At 42.9% G+C, this 23943-nt stretch overlaps 1 protein-coding gene across 1 annotated transcript in view; it reads right to left on the reverse strand.

Annotated features, from left to right (window-relative positions):
* Positions 1-11989: 11989 nt before the first annotated feature.
* Positions 11990-23943, reverse strand: part of OPRD1 (opioid receptor delta 1) — a 40233-nt gene continuing 28279 nt past the window's right edge. Inside the window, exons 2-3 of the mRNA XM_058195686.1 lie at positions 15416-15765; positions 11990-12522 (exon numbers count right to left, since the gene is read on the reverse strand). Coding sequence (XP_058051669.1) covers positions 11990-12522; positions 15416-15765 — 883 coding nt within the window. The remainder of the gene's footprint in view (positions 12523-15415; positions 15766-23943) is intronic.

The raw sequence follows: 23943 nt of genomic DNA on the forward strand, positions 1-23943 counted from the left end.
AGGGTGAACCGGTAGCAACCCACCACTGGACTGGATCCAATTTTTCAACAGTTTTTGCAACTGTCGCTAAATGAACACCACGGTCCTTAAGCAAATCTATTTTCCTCAATCGTGGTGGGGTTTTTTCCCCCAGAAACTGAAAGTAAAAATTGGAAATTGGCAAAACAACAACAACAAAAACACTGCAAATTGTGGTCATGTGACCATGGAATGCTGCAAACAGCCTTAAAGGTGAGCCAGTTGCCTAACACCCAAAAGGCAAACCACATGATCACAGGGAAAGTGAGGTCGTCATAACTTCAAAAACAGGTTGTAAGTAACTTTGGGAGCTCTGCCATTACTTTGAAAGGCCATTACGTGACCGCTCATAAGTGGAGAACTACATATATATGTAAATACATGCAAAAGAAATACATCACTAAAACAAGCGCAGTGTCTTTCCTTCTCATCTTCCTTGGATCAAATTGATCTAGACCCTTTCATTCAAGATGACGGTCCAGAGCAGAGGTGGTATTCAGCAGGTTCTAACCAGTTCTGGAGAACCAGTAATGAACATTTTGAGTAGTTCGGAGAACTGGTAAATACCACCTCTGACTGGCCCCGCCCCCATCTATTCTCTGCCTCCTGAGTCCCAGCTGATTGGGAGGAAATGGGGATTTTGCAGTAACCTTCCCCTGGATTGGGGAGGGAATGGAGGTTTACAGTATCCTTCCCCTGGCACCCCCACCAAGCCAACCTCACCAAGCCATGCCACGCCCACCAAGCCACACCCACAGAACCCGTAGTAAAAATTTGAATCCCACCACTGGTCCAGAGGGAAGTTAGCACTACAATGGGAAGCAACAAGCTTCTTGTGCCTCTTCTTTTGGGCTTAGTAAAGGTGCATTGTGTACATGGGTGTTTGCCATACTGTATTTGGTCTCCTCACACTGCCTTCCAGTGTGGTAAGGTAAGGGGTTCAACACTCCTAGAATCATAGGGTTTCAGGGACCTCTATGGTCATCAAATCCAACCCTTACACACTGCACCATTCACTATCCAGTGTTTTTCAACCTTGGCCACTTTTAGAGGTGTGGACTTCAACTCCCAGAATTCCCCAGCCTGCATGGCTGGTTGGAGAATTCTGGGAATTGAAGGCTACACCTCTTAAAGTGGCCAAGGTTGAAAAAGACTGCACTACATCATGCCATATATAGATGAAATTCCAGCCTTGTTGGGAAAACCCCATTGTAGGGGATGAAAACCAACCATGCGGAAAGTATCCCATGATGGACAGCTCCTCCTATCAAGAAATTCTTTCCAAGGCAGACCCCAGGGACCTCTCTCGAATAGTCTCTTCTTCTTGCTATCAGAAGGGTCTCGCTTAAAAAAACATTTCCAGTGTTGGAGCATTCACAACTTCTGCAGGGTTTAATCAAGCCTGCAGGCACTACTTCTGCAGGCTTGATTAAAGACATTTGGCTCAGTTCTTACACTTTCGTGGAATGTTAGATGAACGTATCTGGATGGGTTCTATGAAAGTCTACAGTTGTGATGGTGGAGGGGGAAAAAAAGTTGATTTCTAGTTAAAAGCTGTGTGTGAAACTTAAGAGTTCAGCAGGAAAAAGGTGCTTGGGAACATAGCAGACATTGGAAACTTGTACTAAAAATTTTGCAGCAGCTTCAAATTCCCAGGAAAAGTTGTATCTGCTTTCAAAGTTTCAGATGCTCGTTTGCACCTTTGCACCTTTCCCACTTCAATTCTGAAGTGCTGCACAGTCCTGATAATTCCTTTAAATCAAGCCCTAGTAAAGGATGCCTGTCTTAAAATCCATTTTTCGATAAGTGGCAGATAACGGCATCTATTGGGGGGCATCACAAGAATCAAGATGGCAGCTGCAGCCCCGTAACTGTAGACCAGTGGTGGGATTCAAGTAATTTAACAACCGGTTCTCTGCCCTAATGATTTCTTCCAACAACCAGTTGGCCAAACTGCTCAGTAAGTTAACAACCGGTTCTCCCGAAGTGGTGCGAACTGGCTGAATCCCACCACTGCTGTAGACCCATTCTTTTTTTGTACATGTATCCATACATAGATTTGAGGGTTTGCCCCCTTTTTTTTTTTACTGATTTCATTTTAAAACCAAGCAAAATAGAAGCGTCAACATTATCCGAGACTTTTTCCATCACTTATTTTCTGTTTTGTTTTGCTTTTAATAGGAAATTAGACTACTGAATTCTAAGAGTGTGTTTTGAAAAAAATATTTGGAGAGCTGTTTAAAAAAAGGGCAGATTACATAGCACAACTTTAAATAAATTAATCTTGTAAAAAAATAAAAATAAATTACTCTTTAAATAAATTTCCCTTGGATGGCATTGAAGGCACTGCCAGGGGAGATGTTTCACCTGAGTGTTCTTACACACACACACACACACACACACACACAAAACACAAAAAAAGTCTGTATGGAAGAAAAAGTTTCAACCAATCTGTTTTTCCAGTTGTGTCATGTTTAAGCACATTGACTTAACTGTGTTTTGTCCTCTTAAATATAACTCAATTAGTAAGTTTCTCTGCTAGTTTTAAAAAATTGCTGCAGGCATATTATTCATGGACAAGAAGAGGACAATCATTCTGATAAGATTCAGTGCACAACACACTCCTGTTTCTACTTATGGGTATGTTTCTCCTTTTATTTAACAAGGGGGGGGCATTAAAATATGCTGATCTCATGTACAGTCTGCAGCTTCAAATAGCAATAGCACTTAGACTTATATACAGCTTCATAGTGCTTTACAACCAGAGGTGGTATTCAGCAGGTTCTGACCAGTTCTGGAGAATCGGTAGCGGAAATTTTGAGTAGTTCGGAGAACTGGTAAATACCACCTCTGGCTGGCCCTGCCCCCATCTATTCTCTGCCTCCAGAGTCCCAGCTGATCAGGAGGAAATGGAGATTTTGCAGTAACCTTCCCCTGGAGTGGGGAGGGAATGGAGATTTTACAGTATCCTTCCCATGGAATGGGGTGAGAATGGAGATTTAACAGTATCCTTCCCCTGGAGTGGGGTGAGAATGGAGATTTTGCAGTATCCTTCCCCTGGAGTGGGGTGGAAATGGAGATTTTACAGTATCCTTCCCCTGCCATGTCCACCAAGTCACGCCCACCAAGCCACGCCCACAGAACCGGTAGAAAAAAGTTTGAATCCCACCACTGTTTACAACCCTCTCTAAACAGTTTACAGAGTCAGCCTATTGCCCCCAACAATCTGGGTCCTCATTTTACCTCTGAAGGATGGAAGGCTGAGTGAACCGGTCAGGATCAAACTCCTCGCAGGTTAAGCAAAGTCAGCCTACAACACTGCCTTCTAACTGCTGCACCACCAGTCGTTGAAATGGTACAATCCATTCACGACTGCCTCAATCCGTTCCACATCCAGGTCTTTGCCCTCCAAACCCCCAATGCCGTAACAAATAACCTCAGTGAAAACCTCCTTCAAGTGGTACAAAATTTGTATAGAAAAGCCACTGAAGTTTATCTTGGCAAACAGAATTGAAATGGTTCCAGTTTCTTCTTCCATTTCTTTTTGAATTCTAAATTTGCACGGTGCTGGAATTTTCTGCTTATCCCCTGTCAAGCAATCCAGCTTAGTTTCTGAGCTCAGATACGGTTGGCAGGTGGGTGTTGTCATTTGCCTGGGAAAATGTGTTGACATATTATAAAAAAGTTCATTTCCCAAAGCTTATGTAGTTTGCATTGTAGCAACTCAACCATTATCAATCTTTGGTCATTGAGCTGATGACTTAAGAAAATACCAGGGCGATAAGGAAGATAACATCTAGGTACCTACATCCGAACCCTTTGCAAGTTTTCTGACTGTGGGTTTCCTGAGTCAATTTTCAGGTTTAATTGGATTGAAACTGAAGAGAAGTATGGCGAAAGGATTTGTTTTTCTTCCCTTTGATGAGATTTCAACAATGCTTTTTCTTTCCTGCTTTTGTAAAAGGTCAGGCCTGATTTTATTTCTTGAGTGAAATGAATAATTTATGCAGTCACTCAAGAGAACAATATCTTTTTAAAAGGTAAAGGTCTCTTCAACTGAACAGAACAACTCCTGTTAAATCCACCTGATTTTCTTGGCAGTGCTGCAGAAGTGGCTTTCTGCTACCTTCCTCAGGAAAGGTTTATTTACGTTCCTAAGCCAGCCTACACATTGATGTGTCCACGTAGTCTCCTAACCAGGCAATCAGCAGCTCTGATCCTGCTTAACCTTTTGGAGATCGGTAAGATTGGCCACAAGGCACCAGTCATCAATACCAACACAATTATGCCTTCAGATGCCCTTGTGTCAACTTCATGAATACGTCCATGCAGTTTTCTTGGAAGTGGCTTACCCGGGACCTTCTTCCAGGAGTTGTTTTTCAACTTCCTAACTGAGGCTATAAAACTGGAATTCCCTATTGCAGCGTTTCTCAACCTTAGCAACTTTTAAGAACTGTGAACTTCAATTCCCAGAAGTCCCCAGCCACACAGCTTAAAATTGCTGAGGTTGAAAAACACTGCACTAATATAAAAGTATAAACATAATTTGGATACATGAAAAGAGTAAGTTAAAAAAAAGGAATATTAGGACAGGGACAGTAGGCACACAGGTGCACTTATGCATGCCCCTTACAGGTCTCTTAGGAATGGGGTGAGGTCAACAGTTCACAGTTAAAGTTTTTGGGGTTTGAGGAAGAAACTACAGAGTCAGGTAGCGCATTCCAGGCATTGACCACTCTGTTACTGAAGTCATATATTCTGCAATCAAGTTGATATTGTATTGTTATGTATTGTTGTGGTTGATCTCCCATCCAAGTACTTCCAGGTATTTGTTTTCAGTTTAAAAGCCTACCAGGCATATCTACAGATAAATCTTGTTGATGTGACATTCTCAATTAGATCACAAGTGGGGTGAGCAGTTAGCACATGAGTGGCACAGTTTTTTGTTGTTTGGATCAGTGGCAGGTTGCTCCCAGTTTGGTCCAGTTCTATAGAACTGGTAGTAAAACTAGCAGGAGGCTCCACCCACCCACCACAACATCATCACGGGTGATCTGTGCATACGCAGAAGCTTCTGTGCATGCACAGAAGTGTGTGCTCCCATTGCGAACTGGTAGTAAAGATAAGTAGAACCCACCTCTGATTTGGATGCTTCTATTCGTTTCTTTATTTTACAAGAGGTATTTTACGAGAAGAGTTCTCCACTCCTCTGCAACCAACAAAATACCTTATTCCACCAGACTTGAAATCCTGGGGTTAGAAAACTTGGAACTCCGTCGCCTTCGACAGGACCTGGTTTTAGCTCATAGAATCATCTGTTGTAACGTCCTTCCTGGCAACGACTACTTCAGTTTCAACTATAATAACACAAGAGCTACCAATAGATTTAAACTTAATGTCAACTGCTCCAGTTTGGATTGCAGAAAATATGATTTCTGTAACAGAATTATCTGTGCTTGGAATGCATTACCTGACTCTGTGGTCTCTTCTCATAACCCCAAAAGCTTTAAACAAAATCTATCCACTGTTGACCTCACCCCATTCCTAAGAGGACTCTAAGGGGCGTGCATAAGAGCACAAACGTGCCTACCGTTCCTGTCCTTTTGTTTCTTTCCCTATATATATATATATGCTTATACTTCCTTGTTTCTCCTCATATATTTGTTTATACATTATATAATCTTTTAGTGTTATGCTTGTATATATGGTTTTGACAAAATTAAATAAATAAATAAATAAATAAATAAATAAATAAATAAATAAATAAATTTATCCGCTGAATCAGCATACAGGGAAGAAGTCCAGAAGGTATCCACATGGTGCTCAAAAAACAACTTACATCTAAGTACTAGTAAAACAATGGAGATGGTGCTAGATTTCCAGGAGCACAGAGAGGAATTTGCCCCACTGTATATCGAGGGGGGCTGTGTGGAGAGGGTTTCCTCTTTTAAATTCTTGGGAGTGCTCATTAGTCAAGATCTCACCTGGAAAAATAACACGTCCTTGGTGATTTGCAAGGCCCAACAGAGACTTCATTTCCTTAGAGTCCTGCGAAAAAAGTCAGGTGGAACAATGGCTGATGACCTCTTTCTATCAGTCCACGATAGAAGGTGTCCTCACATTCTGCATTACAGTATGGTACGCTGGTTTAACTGCTGCAGACAGGAAGGCACTACAGAGAGTGATCAATTCGGCATAAGAAACCATTGGTTGCTCTAACACCACTGGATGATATCGCCAGGTCTCACTGCTTTAGCAGACTAAGGAAGATACTCAGAGATGATTCATACCCTGGACAGTGTCTCTTCGCACTTCTACCATCGGGCAGAAGACATCGAAGCACAGCCAGATGAACAAATAGGTTTAAAAATAATTTCTATCCTTGGGCTGTCAGACTCTTAAACACAACCACAATCACTCCACGCACACTCGGAAGCGTATGACTAGTTTTTCTTTTTCTTTCTTTTTCTTTTCCCCCCCTAATTACTTGCATAGGGATTATTCTTTATACTCTTTATGTTGTTTGTATTTTTTTGTCATGGATTGCACCAGTGAGGCTAAAACCAATTTCGTTGTATACGTGATGTACAATGACAGTAAAGGCTATACCGTCCTGAATCAGTTGACCAGGTTTGTGGCTCTCACCTCTGAGAAGAAGTCAGACTGAGTTCCAAGCAAAACAATACCTTACTCAAGGCTGAGACAAAACCAGTAATGGAAATTTTGAGTAGTTTGGAGAACTGGCAAATACCACTTCTGGCTGGCCCCAGAGTGGGGTGGGAATGGAGATTTTGCAGTATCCTTCCACTGCCACGCCCACCAAGACACACCGTGCCCACCAAGACACACCACGCCCACCAAGACACGCCCACAGAACCGGTAGTAAAAAAAATTGGATTTCACCATTGCTCAAGCTTACTTGATGGCTCAATTGAATCAACAGTTCCTACTTCACCCAACTCACTGTGTAATTGATTTGAGTGCTGAACTGCTACTGTCCATCCACCTTTCGTAATATGGATCCGCCTTCCTGCAATTTAAATGCGTTATTCTCCTTCATTTCTTCTACCTCCTTAGTTTTTGTGAAAAGAAAGACTTTTATCACCAGTCCAGTTATTTTCTTTTTAGTCCTGTGCATTTGAGTTCTGCTTTTTTAAACATCTACTGTTTTGCATTTGTCTCTATTATGTTTATCCCATTTTTCTAACCCTTCACAATCCCTTAAATTTTGTTTCTCTTCTCCCAGTTTGGTGTCACTGCAAATTTCCCCTCCATCTCCTCATGCAAATTATTATTATTATTATTTTTAAAAAAATGGAAAATAACAGAGACTGGGCTGAATCTTAAACAGTAGTGCCCCTACTTGTTATCTTCCTAACCGGTGGAAGAATTGTTCATGAATATTCTTTGAATACAGTTTTTGCTTAATCGTCCTGCTAGCCACCTTTCAGGTTAATCCTGCAGGGCAAGTCTATGGTGACTTCTGGTAATGATTAGTGCATTGCTTCTGAGGTGCTTATATATCAATTGCTTTATGATTTGCTTTAGAATGTCCCCAGGGTTCCGCGTCAGTGAGATCCCCATCTCTCCTGGCACGCCATTTTCTAGCATTACTCAAGGATTATTCATAAATTCTGAGCCATATCATCATCAGTTTTCCTCAGAACTCTCATATGCATTTCCTCTGGCCCTGAAAATTTAAAGTCATTCATAAATATTTCTTTATCATGACCTGATCAATCCCAAGCATCAGTCCTTCTTCCTGATCTTCACGGTTTTGATGGAACAGACATCCTCTTTTTTCTGAAGAACATCAAACTATTCAGAACAGCAGGAGACTGGAGAGGGGTAAATTGTGTAGTGGTAACACAAAAAGGAAATACAGGTATTGGCTGACTTTTTGTTCTCTAACACCTCTGCCCTCCTCAGTGTTGGCCTATAAAATGTCAGTCTAAAATCTTTGCTGTAGACTTGAATAATAGATGCACACTGCCCTTAAACATGATAGTAACATCTTTGAGTTAAAATGGATTCCATGTATCCATATGGGTACAACCATAAAAATTTTCTAGGCAACAAAACAGAAGTATTTTTGCCATTATTTACACACACACACACACACACACACACACAAACAAACACACACAAGATGTTGGCAAAGTCTTTCCACATTGAATTCCATTCCAAGCAATGCGTTCTAAAATGGATGAAACATTTCATGCAAAGCAACGATCTGTGTTTTTTTTAATACATGTAAACCAATATTCTATTCTATAATGCCATTTAACAGAAAAACAGAGTTGGAAGGGACCTTAGAGGTCGTCTAGTCCAATGCCCTGCTCAAGCAGGAGCACCCTGTACTATTTCAAACAAATGACTGACCAATATCTTAAAAACATCCAGTTGATGATGGAGTACCCCCAACACTGAAGGAAAGCTGTTCCACAGATTAATTGTTCTAACTGCCAGGAAATTCCTCCTTAGTTCTAAGTTGCTTCTCTCCTTGATTAGTTTCCATCCATTGCTTCTTGTCCTGCCCTCAGGTGCTTTGGAGAATAGGTTAACCTCCTCTCCTTTGTGACAGCCCCTCAAATATTGGAACACTGCTACCATGTCATAATATCATACCCTGTTAGGGCTATAATCAATCTCTGTTACTATTAGTGTCCACTGTTACTATAAAAAGTTATCTTGGAGATTATGATTGTCTGAAAATGTTCTGTGAACAGGATAACATCCCAATGCAGTCAGACTGGCACCCTAATGCCACTGAAGGCAAATGAAGATGGTTATGAGCAGAGGTGGGTTTCAGCAGGTTCTGAGCAGTTCTGGAGAACCGGTAGCGAAAATTTTGTGTAGTTTGGAGAAGTAAAAATTCTGACTGGCCCTGCCCCCATCTATTCTCTGCCTTCCAAGTCCCAGCTGATCAGGAGGAAATGGGGATTTTGCAGTAACCTTCCCTTGGAGTGGGGTGGGAATGGAGATTTTACAATATCCTTCGCCTGCCACGCCCACCAAGCCATGCCACACCCACCAAGCCACACCCACAAAACCGGTAGTAAAATTTTTTGAAACCCACCACTGGTTATGAATGTGGTCAATGTTAAAAGATAGTTTCCAGTGGGATGAAAATTACAAAGAAGGGACTTATTTCTCAGCATTTTGGCAAAATCCTTCCTCAAAACTGCCATAATCAAGACCAAAAAAAAAAAAGTTACTGGTCAACTGGATGTGACTTGCTTAACCAATGCCTTGTTTAGCAATGGAATTTCTGATCCCAATTGTGGTCATAAGTCGAGGGCTACCTCTGTATGCAAAAGCAACACATTCTGCAACCTCTTTTGAAATAATTTTCAAAGCAAATTGCCTACAGGTTTGTTTGGAAGCCATCCTTGCCAAAGAACTGAAAGGAAAACGCGAACGCCAGTTCTTGATCAACCTAATAAAAAAGGAAATATTGCATAATTCGTTGACCGCAATTTATTGAGCCACTGAAATAGGAATCCTCCTTAACTTGACAAAATGATTTCACATCGATGCCTGTTCCAGACAACAAGCCCTAAATGAATTAGAGATTGTACGGGGAATGCAAAGAGCCACCTGATTTGCAGCTTCTACGAGGGTAAGGCAATAATAGCAATACAGAAGTAGCTGAACATCCAACACTTAAGCAATCTAAGAATGTAAGTCACGCCTGCTGGACCAGACCAAGTGCCTATATCAGGGGTCTTCAAACTTGGCAGCTTTAAGACTTGTGGACTTCAACTCCCAGAATTCTCCAGTCAGCATAGCATAGCTGGCTGGAGAATTCTGAGAGTTGAAGTCCACAAGTCTTAAAGCTGCCAAGTTTGAAGACCTCTGGCCTATACAGTCCAGCATTCTGTTTTCACAGTGGCCAACACAATGCTTCCAGGAAATTGCCAAGCAGAATACAAGTTCATCTGCCATCCTTCAGCTCTGCCTCATGTAATCTCAGTTGCCTAAGGCCCAAGGAGCTGCCTTCTGAATAACAGCGGAGTTTACTGACCACAGGTTCATATCAGGGGTGAAATCCAGCAGGTTCTGACAGGTTCTGGAGAACTGGTAGCGGAAATTTTGAGTAATTCAGAGAACTGGCAAATACCACCTCTGGCTGGCCCCAGAGTGGGGTGGGAATAGAGTTCCCAGGAGGGGGGAGGGAATGGAGATTTTGCAGTATCCTTCCCCTGCCATGCCCACCAAGCCACACCGTGCCCAAGCCACGCCCACAGAACCATTAATTTTTTTAAAAAATTGAATTTCACCACTGGTTCATATCTACAGTGAAGAACAATCAAGTCCCATCTTTGTTCCATGACAGAGTTCTTGAGCAGAGGTACCAACGTGTCGCAGAGCCTTTTGGAGGTACGTATAACAGAACAATCAGGAAAACACCCAGGACATGTTTACAAGGAAGGGATTCGGGCTGCTCAAGACCCCAGTTTGAATTTGCAGCCTCCACTATTTATGTTGCTTTGTGATGGTGTGGAACATTGAGGAAACTGACACTCTGCAAGGAGGAAACTTGCCATGGATCATGGGGAAACCCCGGGATGAAATGTTTTTTGTTGGTTTCCAATGTTGAATCTCTTTCTGTCTAGAGTTCATAGTTCTCTGGAACCAGGAAACCAACTCTTCTTATGGAACTCTGGTTTCCTTCTTTTCCTGACCTTTTGAGAAGCAGTATAGAAGGAACACCACTGAACGAGGCATGACATCCACAAGAATCTAACCTGCACTGCCAAATAACACCGATTACATAGAGAGTAAGTAACTAATGGTAGAATTCTGTATCTTCGGTTCATTCATTGCTTTCCTGGTTGCTAACAGAGGCAGAGATCTGAGTGCTCCAACTTTACAAATCAAAGGCTGTTCTTTCTTTCGCTGAATGGATGCAGAGGTGGGTTTCAGCAGGTTCTGACCAGTTCTGGAGAACTGGTAGCGGAAATTTTGAGTAGTTCGGAGAACCGGTAGTAAAAATTCTGACTGGCCCCATTCCCATCTATTCTCTGCCTCCCAAGTCCCAGCTGATTGGGACGCAATGGGGATTTTGCAGTATCCTTCCCCTGGAGTGGGGAGGGAATGGAGATTTTACAGTATCCTTCCCCTGCCATGCCCACCAAGCCATGCCACACCTACCAAGCCACCCTCACAGAACCAGTAGTAAAAATTTTTGAAACCCACCACTGAATGGATGACTAAATTTTGTAGCCATCGGAAAGTTTGGTTTACAAATGCATGGCTTCTTAAAACGTCTCATTTAGCTACTATGGGATGCTTCCATCGAACCGTTGCAACAGTGAAAGAGGATTTTATATGGTTTGTCAAAAGCATGTAACCGGTGAGAGACGAGAGGAAGAAGCCATCCACGAGACATTTATTGGTAAAGCTAAAGTAAAAATATCTTCAGTGAAGCAGAAACAGATGCTGAGAGTTCTTCGAACCTCAAACTCGAAGGCGTTGATTTCAGAAATCCAAAAAATGTACATGTACATATGGGCATGAATGGGCGCGCATGCAGAGCATTCATTGAATGCCTCTTTGAGACGTCAAATTCAAAAAAAAAATGTTAAGATTTCCTAAGAAATGTGCAGCCATGTAACAATTGACAAACGGAGACCATTTCGCCAAACAGAAATTGGGCTTGTCATAGGTCGAATGGGGAGAGCAGGGAGAAACCTACTGTGTCTTTCTCCAAAAATGTGGTCCTCCAGGTATGCTGGAAGTGCTCAATAAGAATCTGGAGAACTGTAGTCCCGGAGCATCAGCGTGGAGAGCGATGTCCTAAATAACTCTGAAAGGTTCAGCAGATTTGTGGTGGTGCCTTTTCCTGAATGGCTCCTGCACCAGGTTCAGGCTAGAATTCTGTGGTGCTGACCTGGGTGACTTCAGAGTGCAGTTCTTCCCCTCTGCCTCCTCTGCCGAAACCTCTTTTGTGGCTGTCCATGTCTAGTCATGCTGACTTATGAAGAACTTCTGATGGAGTGCAGGTAGAAACACGTTCTCGGGTGCTATTCCGAGCCCGGCTGAAGCTGTTCTGCTCCATCCGCGATCGGAACGGGAGACAGAACTCCCTAAAACATCTCTTGAAGTTCTCATCCAAGAAAGCATAAAGGACAGGGTTGAGGCTGCTGTTGGTGTAGCCCAGGGCGATGCAAAAATGCAGGCTGGCCATGACATAAGGGTTCTTCTTGTCAATGCCAACCAGAGTCCAAACAATGACGAAGATCTGGATGGGAGTCCAGCAGATGATGAAGGCTGCTACCACAATGAGCACCATACGTGTAATACGGCGCAGATTGCGGTCCTTCTCCTTGGAACCTGAGAGGAGACGGACATTCTTCAAGCGGAGAATCATGAGCCCGTAGCAGACGGTGATGACCAAGATGGGAACCAAGAAAGCAAAGATAAAAACGCAGATCTTGGTAACCGTATCCCAGTAAATTTGAGGTTCAGGGAACTGAAGGAGACAGATTGTAATGCCACCTGCATAAAAGAAAGAACGGTATCGACATGAGAAATGAACGAACAGGAGGACCATAACTCAGTGGCCAACAGAACTGCTATTCTCTTACAAATAGGAGCACATCACCGCATAGTAAAGCCCCTTTTGACATCAACCATCAATGACTAGTGGCTTGGTTGATGGGAGTTTGGGAATATGTTGTTGCTGCTGTTTAGTCACTGTCATGTCTGACTCTTTGCAACCCCATGGACACCAAGGCACACCAAGCTTCCCTTTGTCCTCCACTGCCTCCCGGAGTTTGCTCAAATTGATGTTCATTGCATCAAAGACATTGTCTAACCATCTCATTCTTCCTCTACCATCCCATCCATTCCCAACATTGGGAGTATATTCCTAGTCAATTAATTGACCATCCCATCCATTCCCAATATTGGGAGTATACTGTATTTCTAGTCAATTAATTGACCTTTATGCAGTGGTGAAATCTGAACCAGTTTACTACCAGTTTGCTGGCTGTGCATGGAAGCTGTGCGCGCGTGCAGTGCGTGCCAAAAGGAGGCATGCGGTAAGTAGAACAGCGCACGGGGGGGTGATCAGCTGTGGCACATGATCTTTTTTTTACTTTTAAAAGCATTTTTTTACAACCTATTCGGCCAAAGAGGTTGTAAAAAAAATGCTTTTAAAAATAAAAAAAAGCCTCTGACAATCACAGCTGAGCCACGCGATCGTCAGAGCCTCTTTTTTTTACTTTTAAAAGCATTTTTTACAACCTCTTCGGCCAAATTTAAATAATAATAAATAAATAAATAGGTTGTTAAAAAATGCTTTTAAAAGTAAAAAAAAGGCTCTGACGATTGCGTGACTCAGCTGGGCATGGGCGGGGGGGGATTTTTGCTAACAGTTTTCCGAACCATCCGCCACCAATGCTACCGGATCGGGCAATCCAGTCCAAACCAGGATGATTTCACCCCTGCCTTTATGGAAGGACACAATCCAGGTAGACCAGTTGGACAATATCCATGCTTTTAGTCTTCTCAACCACTACAAAGAAGGTTAGAAGGCCATTGCTTCCTTCCACTGCTTTCCTTTTTAAATAGACTATAGATAGTTGGGAAGGGGTGTGTGCTCCCTCTCACCATTTCCACCCTTTGTCATAACTCCTTATGGATGCAGACTGGGAGAAAGTACAAAGCAAGCCAGTCATAGAGATAGAATGCCTAGAGCTTTCATAGGGCTTCTCTAGGACTTTGTCTCAGTTGACAAAGATTAAGGGAAGAGCTACATATCAAGTTAGTAGCTTGTATGGGATCAGGAAGATATTCAATTAGCCCCAAATAAGCCTTTTTCTGCCTGGATTAATTGACTGGGGTTTGGAGTTTGTATGCTTTTGTTATCCCTACCCCACAACCCATTTCAATAAGTTGTGTGAACAGGATTAATGAATGAGCACAAAATTCTTGATATAATTTCCAAGACAGTACAAATAGTTCTCAGCTTATGACCACAATTGAGCCCAAAATTTATGTTGTTAAGTGAGAAATTTGTTAAGTGACTTTTTGCCCCATTTTACGACTTTTCCTGCCACCTTCGTTAAGTGAACCCCTGCAGCTGTTAAATTACTAACATGGTCCTTAAGTGAATCTGGTTTCCTCATTGACTTTGCTTGTCAGAAGGTCACAAAAGGCGATCACATGACTCCGGGACACCGTAACCGTCAGCAATGTGAGTCAGTTTTCAAGCATCCCAATGCAAATCATGTGACCATGGGGAGGCTGCAACAGCCGTTAAGTGTGAAAAATGGTCACGAGTCACATTTTTCAATGATGTTGCAACTTCAAACGGTCACTAAATGCCCTGTTGTAAGTCAAGGACTTACAACACGAAGGGGCATTATTTACAAGCCCATCTTTTTATCAAAATATGAATATTCCTCCCTTAGCCCCTGTTGTGTCTTGTCCGCCCTCACCGCAGCCGGGGTCTGCTTATCTGCTCCCGAACACGGAGGAATGTATGCCTCCCGGCCCCAGTCCTGGCTCCATGCCCAGACAAGCTGCAGAGGAGGGAGCATCCCCCGGCCCCAGCCCTGACTCCATGCCCAGGCAAACGGAGCAGCTAGACCCCTCCCCCTCCTCCACAGCATGTGAGCCTGAGGAAAGTTTACTTCCAACAACAGCTGATTGGAGTGACCCTCGCATCAGAAGATTGGATAGGCGGAGGCAACAGAAGGAAGGGAGGGGCAGGCCTTAATGAGTGCTGAGTCATGGAGCCACACCCCATGGCCTATATAAAGGATCTGCTTTCTGGCAGTCTCTGAGTCAGGCAAAGTCGAACTTATCTTGCTGAAGTCACTTACTGGTCTCCTGCCTGCTCTGAGGACTTTGCTAGGACTTTGGGCAGAGCTGCAGAGGCAAGCCTGATTCGGATTTCCCTGACCCGGCCGTCAGCGGAGGAGTGGGACACGACAGCCCCATAGGTAAGCCTGCTTCCTATATAACGGAATCACCCCTGAGAAATAAACTGAACAGCAATAGGACTTAGACTTATACACCGCTTCACAGTGCTTGACAGCCTTCTCTAAGTGGTTTACGGAGTCAGTCTATTTCCCCCAACAATCTGGGTCCTCATTTTACCAACTTGGAAGGATGGAAGGTTGAGTCAACCTTGAGCCTGGTGAGATTCGAACTGCCAAATTGCAGGCAGCCGGCAATCAGCAGAAGTAGCCTGCAGTACTGCACTTTAACCACTGTGCCACCGAGGCTCATAGAATAGAAGTTCCTTTACTACTATAGGACAGGAAAATTCCTTGTGCTCCAAAGGCCTGTGTCAATTTAGCAGTAGGGACCACATCCTGATCATTGCCCGGACTGGGTGGTCTTCGGGGCAGTGACTGGAATTAAATGGCAGACCACTTGCCTTGAGATTTAGCGACAGCCATGACCATGATAGGCACTCCAACCACAGAGGAGAGAACCCAGATGCAAACATTGATTAACTTCGCTTTTGCCGGGGTCCGGAAATCCAAGGCCTTGACCGGGTGGCAGACGGCAATGTACCGGTCTACGCTCATCATCGTCAGGGTGAAGATGCTGGTGAACATATTGTAGTAGTCTATGGAGAGGACGACTTTGCAAAGCAGTTCCCCAAATGGCCAGGTCTCCATCAGATACTTAGCGCTCTGGAAGGGCAGAGTACTGGTGGCTAAGGCATCTGCCAGGGCTAAGTTGAAGATATAGATGTTGGTGGCAGTTTTCAACTTGGTGTATCTAGAGGGAGGAGATAAGGAGAATGAGATAAATTGCAAATGACTCTGGGGCTCATTCTTTGCAAATAATAATAATAATAATAATAATAATAATAATAATAATAATAATAATAATAATAATAATAATAATAATAATAATAATAATAATAATAATAAATTCTTATTAAACCAGCAAAACAACATGAGGTAAAATGGAATAGAATATGGTGGTATGTGTTTTGATTGAAGTCAAGTGACCGAAAAAATGGCTTCTCTTTTTTTTTTTTATTCAAAAAGTTTTACAAAAAAATTTTTCCCCTTTCCCCCCCCTCCTCTCCTCCTTCACAACCCCTCCCCCGACTTCCCGGGCAGGCACAAGGTATAGTTAAAAATAAAACAAACATATGCTAAAAAATTTTCATCCCAACTTAATTATACCCCTACAATCATCAATTCCTAACTTCCCCCAAAAACAATCAAGAATAATACATCATAATCATTCAAAAACAGTCTGATAACTCTTAGTCTGATATCTACGTTGAATATAGTCAATCCATTTTTTCCATTCCTTTAAATATCTTTCTTGCGTATTGTCTTTCAAAAAGGCTGATATCTTCGCCATCTCAGCCAAATTGGCAACCTTCAATATCCATTCTTCTATTGTAGGTACTTCTTTTTTCTTCCAGTATTGTCCTATTAGTAATCTTGCTGCTGTTATTAGGTTTAAAATCAAGTTTGACTCCCTCTTGAGTCCTTTCCTGGTATCAGGCTTCAGTTAATGGCTAGAAGATTACAGACTACGAAGAACGGTTACAGGAACTGGGCATGGTTAGTCTAGTAAAGAGAAGGACCAGGGGAGACATGGCAGCAGTGTTCCAATATTTGAGGGGCTGCCACAGAGAGGAGGGGATCAAATTATTTTCCAAAGCACCTGAAGGCCAGACAAGGAAGAATGGATGAAAACTGATCCAGGAGAGATTCAACCTGGAAATGAGAACTTTTCTGACAGTAAGAGCAATTAACCCATGGAACAAAAGTTGCCTTTGGAAGTTGTGGGAGCTTCATCACTGGAGGCTTTCAAGAAGAGATTAGACCGCCATTTGTCAGAAATGGTGTAGGGTCTTCTGCTTGGGTGCAGGGGGTTGGACTAGATGACCTACAAGGTCCCTTCCAATTCAGTCTAGTTTGGCGGACATAACCTGAAGGGGAGCCGATCTGTCTCCAACAGAGAATATGAAGGCAAGAGATAAGAAGAAATTCAAGCCAACTTATCTGAGAGGGCCATGCTGAAGGAAAACATGAAGAGTTTAAGTTCTGACTAGCTATAAATTCTGATGTACCTTTCCTGTTTGCAGAGAAATGGTCAACTATCATCAACGACTGCCATTTCCTAGGATGCATTCCAGCTTTGTTTTTCCCTGTTTCTCTGACAGCCTGATACCCACCTTACCTAAATACCTTTGCTTGCTTCTTCACCGTTATCCGTTTCTCCTTTCTTCTGTGCTATCTCCCATCTAGTAGTATGCGATCTGCATGTCGTTTACTGTATTTGGTACCCGTGCTCATCGCCTTGTGCTTTCAATCAGTTGATTAAAAAAAAGGGGGAAATCATTCATTTAATGTAGATCTGGATTTCTGAAGGAGGTAAGCAGCAAAAGATGCTTCATCTGAACTGTGTCACTGTTTATATGGTGCTGAAATCCTTCCTTCCTGTTCCCTGGAGCAAGAGATTCTGTTTTTACAGCTAATTTTCAGTCTGTTCTAGGATACCTTTTTTTATGTTGACTATACTGCTGTAAGAAACCAAAGACTCCTGTTTTTTTTTTTAATTGAAAAAGTTTTAACAAACAAAAATATTTTTTCCCCTTTTTCCCCCCCTCCAATATTGGGGGGAAAAAAGAATTACCTACAATAGAAGAATGGATATTGAAAGTTACTAACTTGGCTGAGATGGCTAAAATCTCAGCCTTTTTGAAAGACAATACGCAGGAAAGATATTTAATTGAATGGAAAAAATGGATTGATTATTTACAAAACAGATCTCAGATTAAGAGATATCAGTCTGCCTTTGAATAATTAGGATGTATTATTTTAGAATGTAATGGGGGAGGTTAGGAAATGAAAAGACTCGGAAGAGGTTAATTGGATTAGAAGGGAAAATTTTACTCTATGTTTGGTTCTACTGCCGATGTTCAACTTCTTTAGGTCAGCCCGATCCTTGATCTGAGAAAACTCCATTAGAGGAGCCAACACAGGACTAAATCCTTTGTGGGGGGTGGAATCATTATTTTCTACTGTTTTATTTTTTTAAATTTCACTCTTTGGCCAGGTTTGCTTTCAGAAATCTTTCCAGTCACCCTGGAAGAAAAACTGACCTTCTGAATCAATCCACGGCTGAGAATATGTGTGTGCGAAGTTTCAAAAGATGTTGCAAACTAAGCATAACTATCATGGGCTGACAAATTGCAAATGCCCAACATCGCTGTGCCCGTTAGAGAGGGTAAAAAATTCAGGAATGGGGACAGGGAGAACATCATTATGGAGTGAAAAAAGAAAAAGGAAAAGGATTTTTCGAATGTGTGTCTTCGATCTGTTGGCATTTTTCCTTTTTAAAACCAGCCTTTCATTTAATGCCAATGTTCCTGGGATCAGTGGACTATATATTTTTGTCTTATAATGATCCTGTACTCCCTTGCAACAAGGGTGGAGTTGGGGCTACTGAATGGAACTGAAAGTTTACTGGCCGGATGCCCTTCCTGATGCCTACATGAAGGTCACAGCAGACAATTACAGCAGCAGCTGAAAGAGAAAATATTTTCACACTTGCAATCATTGCAGCATCTCCATGGACATGTGTTGGATGCTTGTCAACTGGCATGTATTCATGACAGCTGCAATACCCTGGGGTCATGTGATCCCCTTTTGTGACCTTCCGACAAGCAAACTCAATGGGGAAGGCAGATTCCCTCCACAACCATATTGCTAACTTAACAATGGTGTCAAGAAAGATCGTAATACGGAGCAATGCTCATTTAACATTTGTCTCACTTAGCAACAGAAATTTTGGGCTCAATTATGGTCATAAGTTGAGGACAACCTGTACACACAGATTCTGGTCCAAACTCAGTGGTGGCATTCAGCCGGTTCTATCCGATTCTGGCGAACCAGTAGCAGCAGCTCCACAAATGTTATGTTGGATTATGTGCATTCATTCCTGGCAGAACAACGCTTATTGATAGTCATAGAATAGAATAGAATAGAATAGAATAGAATAGAATAGAATGGAATGGCAGGAAAAGAACGAGAAAAATACCTTCGAGTCATCATAACCAAAGCACGTTCTTTAGAGATGATGTGTCACCTTGATTTTGATCTATGCCTGGCAGGCTTCTATAAAACAGCAGTGATTTACTGGCTGTGTTTTAGATTGAAATCTCTGGTGCTGCTGTGGGTTGTGGCTATAGCATAGTATTGTTCATATGGAATGGAGGAATAAGTGGGAATAACTGATACCCATAAATACACATTGGTAGGAGCTGCAAAGGGATGTGGTGGCTCAGTGGCTAAGATGCTGAGCTTGTTGATTGAAAGGTCAGCAATTCAGCGGTTCGAATCCCTAGTGCTGCATAACGGGGTGAGCTCCCGTTCCTTGTCCCAGCTTCTGCCAAACTAGCAGTTCGAAAGCAGGTAAAAAATGCAAGTAGAAAAATAGGGACCAGCTTTGGTGGGAAAGTAACAGCGTTCTGTGTGCCTTTGGCGTTGAGTCATGCTGGCCACATGACCACGGAGACGTCTTCAGACAGCGCTGGCTCTTCGGCTTTGAAATGGAGATGAGCACAGCCCCCTAGAGTCGGGAACGATTAGCTCATATGTGCAAGGGGAACCTTTACCTTTACCTTTTAGGAGCTGCAAGAGGAATTGGGGCTGTAATCATTTGTCCATCTCTGCTACGCTTCCTGATCTCTTCTATTAAACCTTCAAGGAGTATCTGCCAAAAGGTGGGTTGAATGGCAGGTAGTGCTGCATCTGCTACCCAACCCCCAACCTCCGCCCCCCTCAAAGATGCTCATCATCCAAAAGGAGAACCAACAAAGATGCAAGTCTGCAACAAATTTGAAAATGTTAGGGTAGATAGTCCTGTTTCTGAAATATTCACTCCATATAGAAGTAAAACACCTCCTACTATGGATGGGGGTGGGTAGGTGGGGGATATACCTAGTGATCCATGAATGTTTTGTCTGCTGTTGTCCAGACCAAGTACCTATAAGCAGTTTCTGGTCAGAATGCCCGGAAAAACAGATTGTCTACTAATTCCAACCTTGCATTTAGATTTTAGATTTAGATTTTAACACTAGAATGACGTTATAACTTGGGTATGTAACTTTGATTTTTGTTCCTTTCTCCAAAGCAGGTGTACATAAATGTTTATATTGGACAATCATTAGGCTGTAGTTTCCATAACTTTATTTTAGCAATAGCTAAATATGAGCTTTGTGCTAGTGTTCTAATTGTGGTTATTTTTTCAGTTTGTAGAATGGAATGGTTGTGATCTTTCATCATTCTAACATGAATTGGTTCTGGTCAGTGGCTGAACTAAATAATAATAATAACAGAGCTGGAAGGGACCTTGAGGTCTCCTAGTCCAACCCCCTGCCCAGGCAGGAAACCCTGCACCACTTCAGACAAATAGTTATCCAACATCTTCTTAAAAATTTCCAGTGTTGGAACATTCACAACTTCTGGAGGCAAGTTGTTCCACTTATTAATTGTTCTAACTGTCAGGAAATTTCTCCTTAGTTCTAAGTTGCTTCTCTCCTTGATTAGTTTCCAAAGATTTTGCCTTGCCTTGCTTTGCTTTTGCTACTGAGCACTTCATTTTTATGGTAGCTAGTTCTCTTATAGTCAAGGCTATGGTTTTCCCAGTTGCAATGTATGGCTGTGAAAGTCGGACTGTAAGGAAGACTGAGTGTCAAAGAATTGAGGGCTTTGAACTCTGGTGCTGGAGAAGACTCCTGCAAGTCCCTTGGACTGCTAGGTGAACAAACCGGTCAGTCCTAGAGGAGATCAATCCTGACTGCTCTTTAGAAGGCCAGATCCTGAAGATGAAACTCAAATACATTTCCTAACAGTGAGAACAATCAACCAGTGGAAAAGTTCACCTTCAAAAGTCAAGGCTTCGAAGAAGAGACTGGACAATGATTTGTCTGACATGGTATAGGGCAGTGGTTCTCAATCTTTATAGTGCTGCGACCCCTTTAATACAATTCCCCACGATGTGGCGACCCCAACCGTAAAATGCGCCTCAGGAGCTGCAGAAGGGGGAAAAAAGCGGCAAACTGTTTTTTTGAATTTATCGCTGCCTGAAGTCGTATTGGCTAGCAATCTGAACTGCTTGCGATTGCCCTGAGGATGGAGGCATTAAAGCGGAGACTCCTCCCCTATTAAGTTTATTGCGCCTGAAGCCAGATTAGGCTAGCGATTGGGAGTGATTGCAGCTGGCTTGAGAGGGAGACATCAGAGCAAAGATTTCTCTCTTTTTTAATTCATTGCGCCTGAAGCCGAATTCAGCTAGCGATTTGAAGAGCCTGCAGCTGGCTTGTGGAGTCAACCATTGGAGCGCGATTCTTCGACTTGCAAGTATACTTCCCATATTTCCGATGGTCTTAGGCGACCCCTGGCAAATCGTCATTTGACCCCCAACGGGGTCGTGACCCACAGGTTGAGAACCGCTGGTATAGGGTCTCCTGCTTGAGCAGGATGTTGGACTAGAAAACCTCCAAGGTTCCTTCCAATTCTGATGTTCTGTGTATGATATTAGGAAGAGAATAATCCATTCAGAATGTTTGGGTTCACCCAATGGACCTAAAGAAGATTTCTAGCACAGGGGTATCAAACTCAAGGCCCATGAGCTGGATCTGTCCCATAGGGTGATGAGATCTGGTCCACAGGGCCACCCTGGAAACAGTGAAGGACCAGCCCATGGTGCCTCTGCCAGCAAAAACAGAGCTCAGGAAGGCCCCATGCGGCCCTGCCAAATTCCATTTTCGCTGGCAGAGGATTGCAGAAGGCTGTCCCAGTTGAAAATGGAGCTTGATCTGGAATCTGTTTTTGCTGGCAGAGCACTCGGGCCACCACAGGGCCCCCCCGACATGAGTGACGTCAAGCTGGCCACACCCACCCTGGTCACGCCCACCCAAGCTCCCCAAAGTCAAACACAACCCTGATGCGGCCCTCAATGAAATTGAGTCTGATACCCCTGTTCTAGCACAGGGGTCTCCAACCTTGGCAACTTTAAGCCTGGAGGACTTCAATTCCCAGAATACCCCAGCCAGCAGGCTGGGGTATTCTGGGAGTTGAAGTCCACCAGGTTGAAAGTTGCCAAGGTTGGAGACCCCTGTTCTAGCATGTTTAAAGAATCTGGAGACATCAGATGAGATGGAATATGAAATAGCAAATAGCACCTAGAGTTCTATACCGCTTCGCAGTACTTTACAGCCCTCTCTAGGCGGTTTACAGAGTCAGCCTATCGCCCCCAACAAACTGGTCATCATTTTACCAACCTCGGAAGGATGGAAGGCTGAGTCAACCTTGAGCCGGTGTAGGATCGAACTCCTGGCAATGGGCAGAGTTAGGCTGCAATACTGCTTTCTAATCACTGCGCTGCCACAGTACAAATGGGACATACCAGATGACTCAATACCTGGGCGCTACCTTCCACATTCTGTTATAGTTTGGTTTATCTTTCAACTCCTTTAATAAACTTGTCTTGATATTTAAATAGGCTTTTTAAAAAAAGAACTTATATTTATTCTGCGGGAGATGAGCTGACTGACTTAAGCTTTGCTATATTTGGAAAGTTACTTCCCCGCATTTTGTCAACCCCTGTCTTTGCTTCTTTGTTTGACTGTTTCCCTTGTTTTCAGTGTTTTGCAGAAGGAAGCAACTTCCTACCGTGAGACTTTGGCAAAAATGTTAAAAGACACTCGCTGTATTTATTTCATAAGCTGGAGAGAGAGAGAGAGAAAGAGAGAGAGAGAGAGGGCCAATCAATACTCAGAGCTTAAATGATGAAAGGATTGAAACGATGCCAATCTTTTTTAGGATAAATCAGGAGAAGTCAAAGATGAAGTCAGGAAGATAAATAAAAGATGAGTAAATCTCTCTCTTAAAAAAAAAATTGTGATTGTAACCTAATTTTACTTGTTCTCGTGAATATGCTCATTAAATTGCTGTTCCTGAAGGAATTTCAGAAGCAGAAAAGTTTCTCTGCAACAGCAGTATGTATTACCTCAGTCATAACATAACTTTTGCCTTACCTGGCTTATTTCAGTAATATATTCAACTCAGTGGTGAAATCTGAACCTGTTTACTACCGGTTTGTTGGCTTCTGGCTTCACGCGCGCATGCGCAGTGCGCATCATGCACCAAATGCAAGGGGCGCGTACGTGCGCAGTGCACGCCAAAAGGACGCATGGGGTAAGTAGAACAGTGCGCAGGGGGGCGATCAGCTGTGGCACACTATCTTTTTTTTTTACTTTTAAAAGCATTTTTTTTACAACCTAATAGGTTGTTAAAAATGCTTTTAAAAGTAAAGAAAAAAAAGGCTCTGACAATTGCGCGGCTCAACTGGGATCGTCAGAGCCTCTTTTTTTTACCTTTTAAAAGCATTTTTTAAAAGAAGCGGCAAGCAGGGAAGCAGGCAACAGGGCATTGGGTGGGCATGGGCGTGGGTGGGGCAGGGATTTTTGTTATCGGTTCTCTGAACCACCCATTGCCATCGCTACCAGATCGGCTGATCCGGTCCAAACCGGGAGCATTTCATCCCTGCTTTTATGGCAGGACACAATCCAGAATGAATAGACCAGTTGGACAATATCCATGCTTTTAGTCTTCTCAACCACTACAAAGGAGGTTAGAAGGCCATTGTTTCCTTCCACTACTTTCCTTTTTAAATAAACTATAGATAGTTGGGAAGGGGTATGTGCTCCCTCTCATCATTTCCACCCTTTGTCACAACTCCTTATGGATGCAGACTGGGAGAAAGTACAAAGCAAACCAGTCATAGAGATAGAGTGCCTAGAGCAACTGTGTTTTCACAGGGCTTCTCTAGGACTTTGTCTCTGTTGACAAAGATTCAGGGACAGCTACATATGAAGTTAGTAGCTTCTATGGGATCAGCAAGATATTCAATTAGCCCCAA

This window comes from Ahaetulla prasina, chromosome 10 (assembly GCF_028640845.1).
Source record: "Ahaetulla prasina isolate Xishuangbanna chromosome 10, ASM2864084v1, whole genome shotgun sequence".
NCBI classification, from domain to species: domain Eukaryota; kingdom Metazoa; phylum Chordata; class Lepidosauria; order Squamata; family Colubridae; genus Ahaetulla; species Ahaetulla prasina.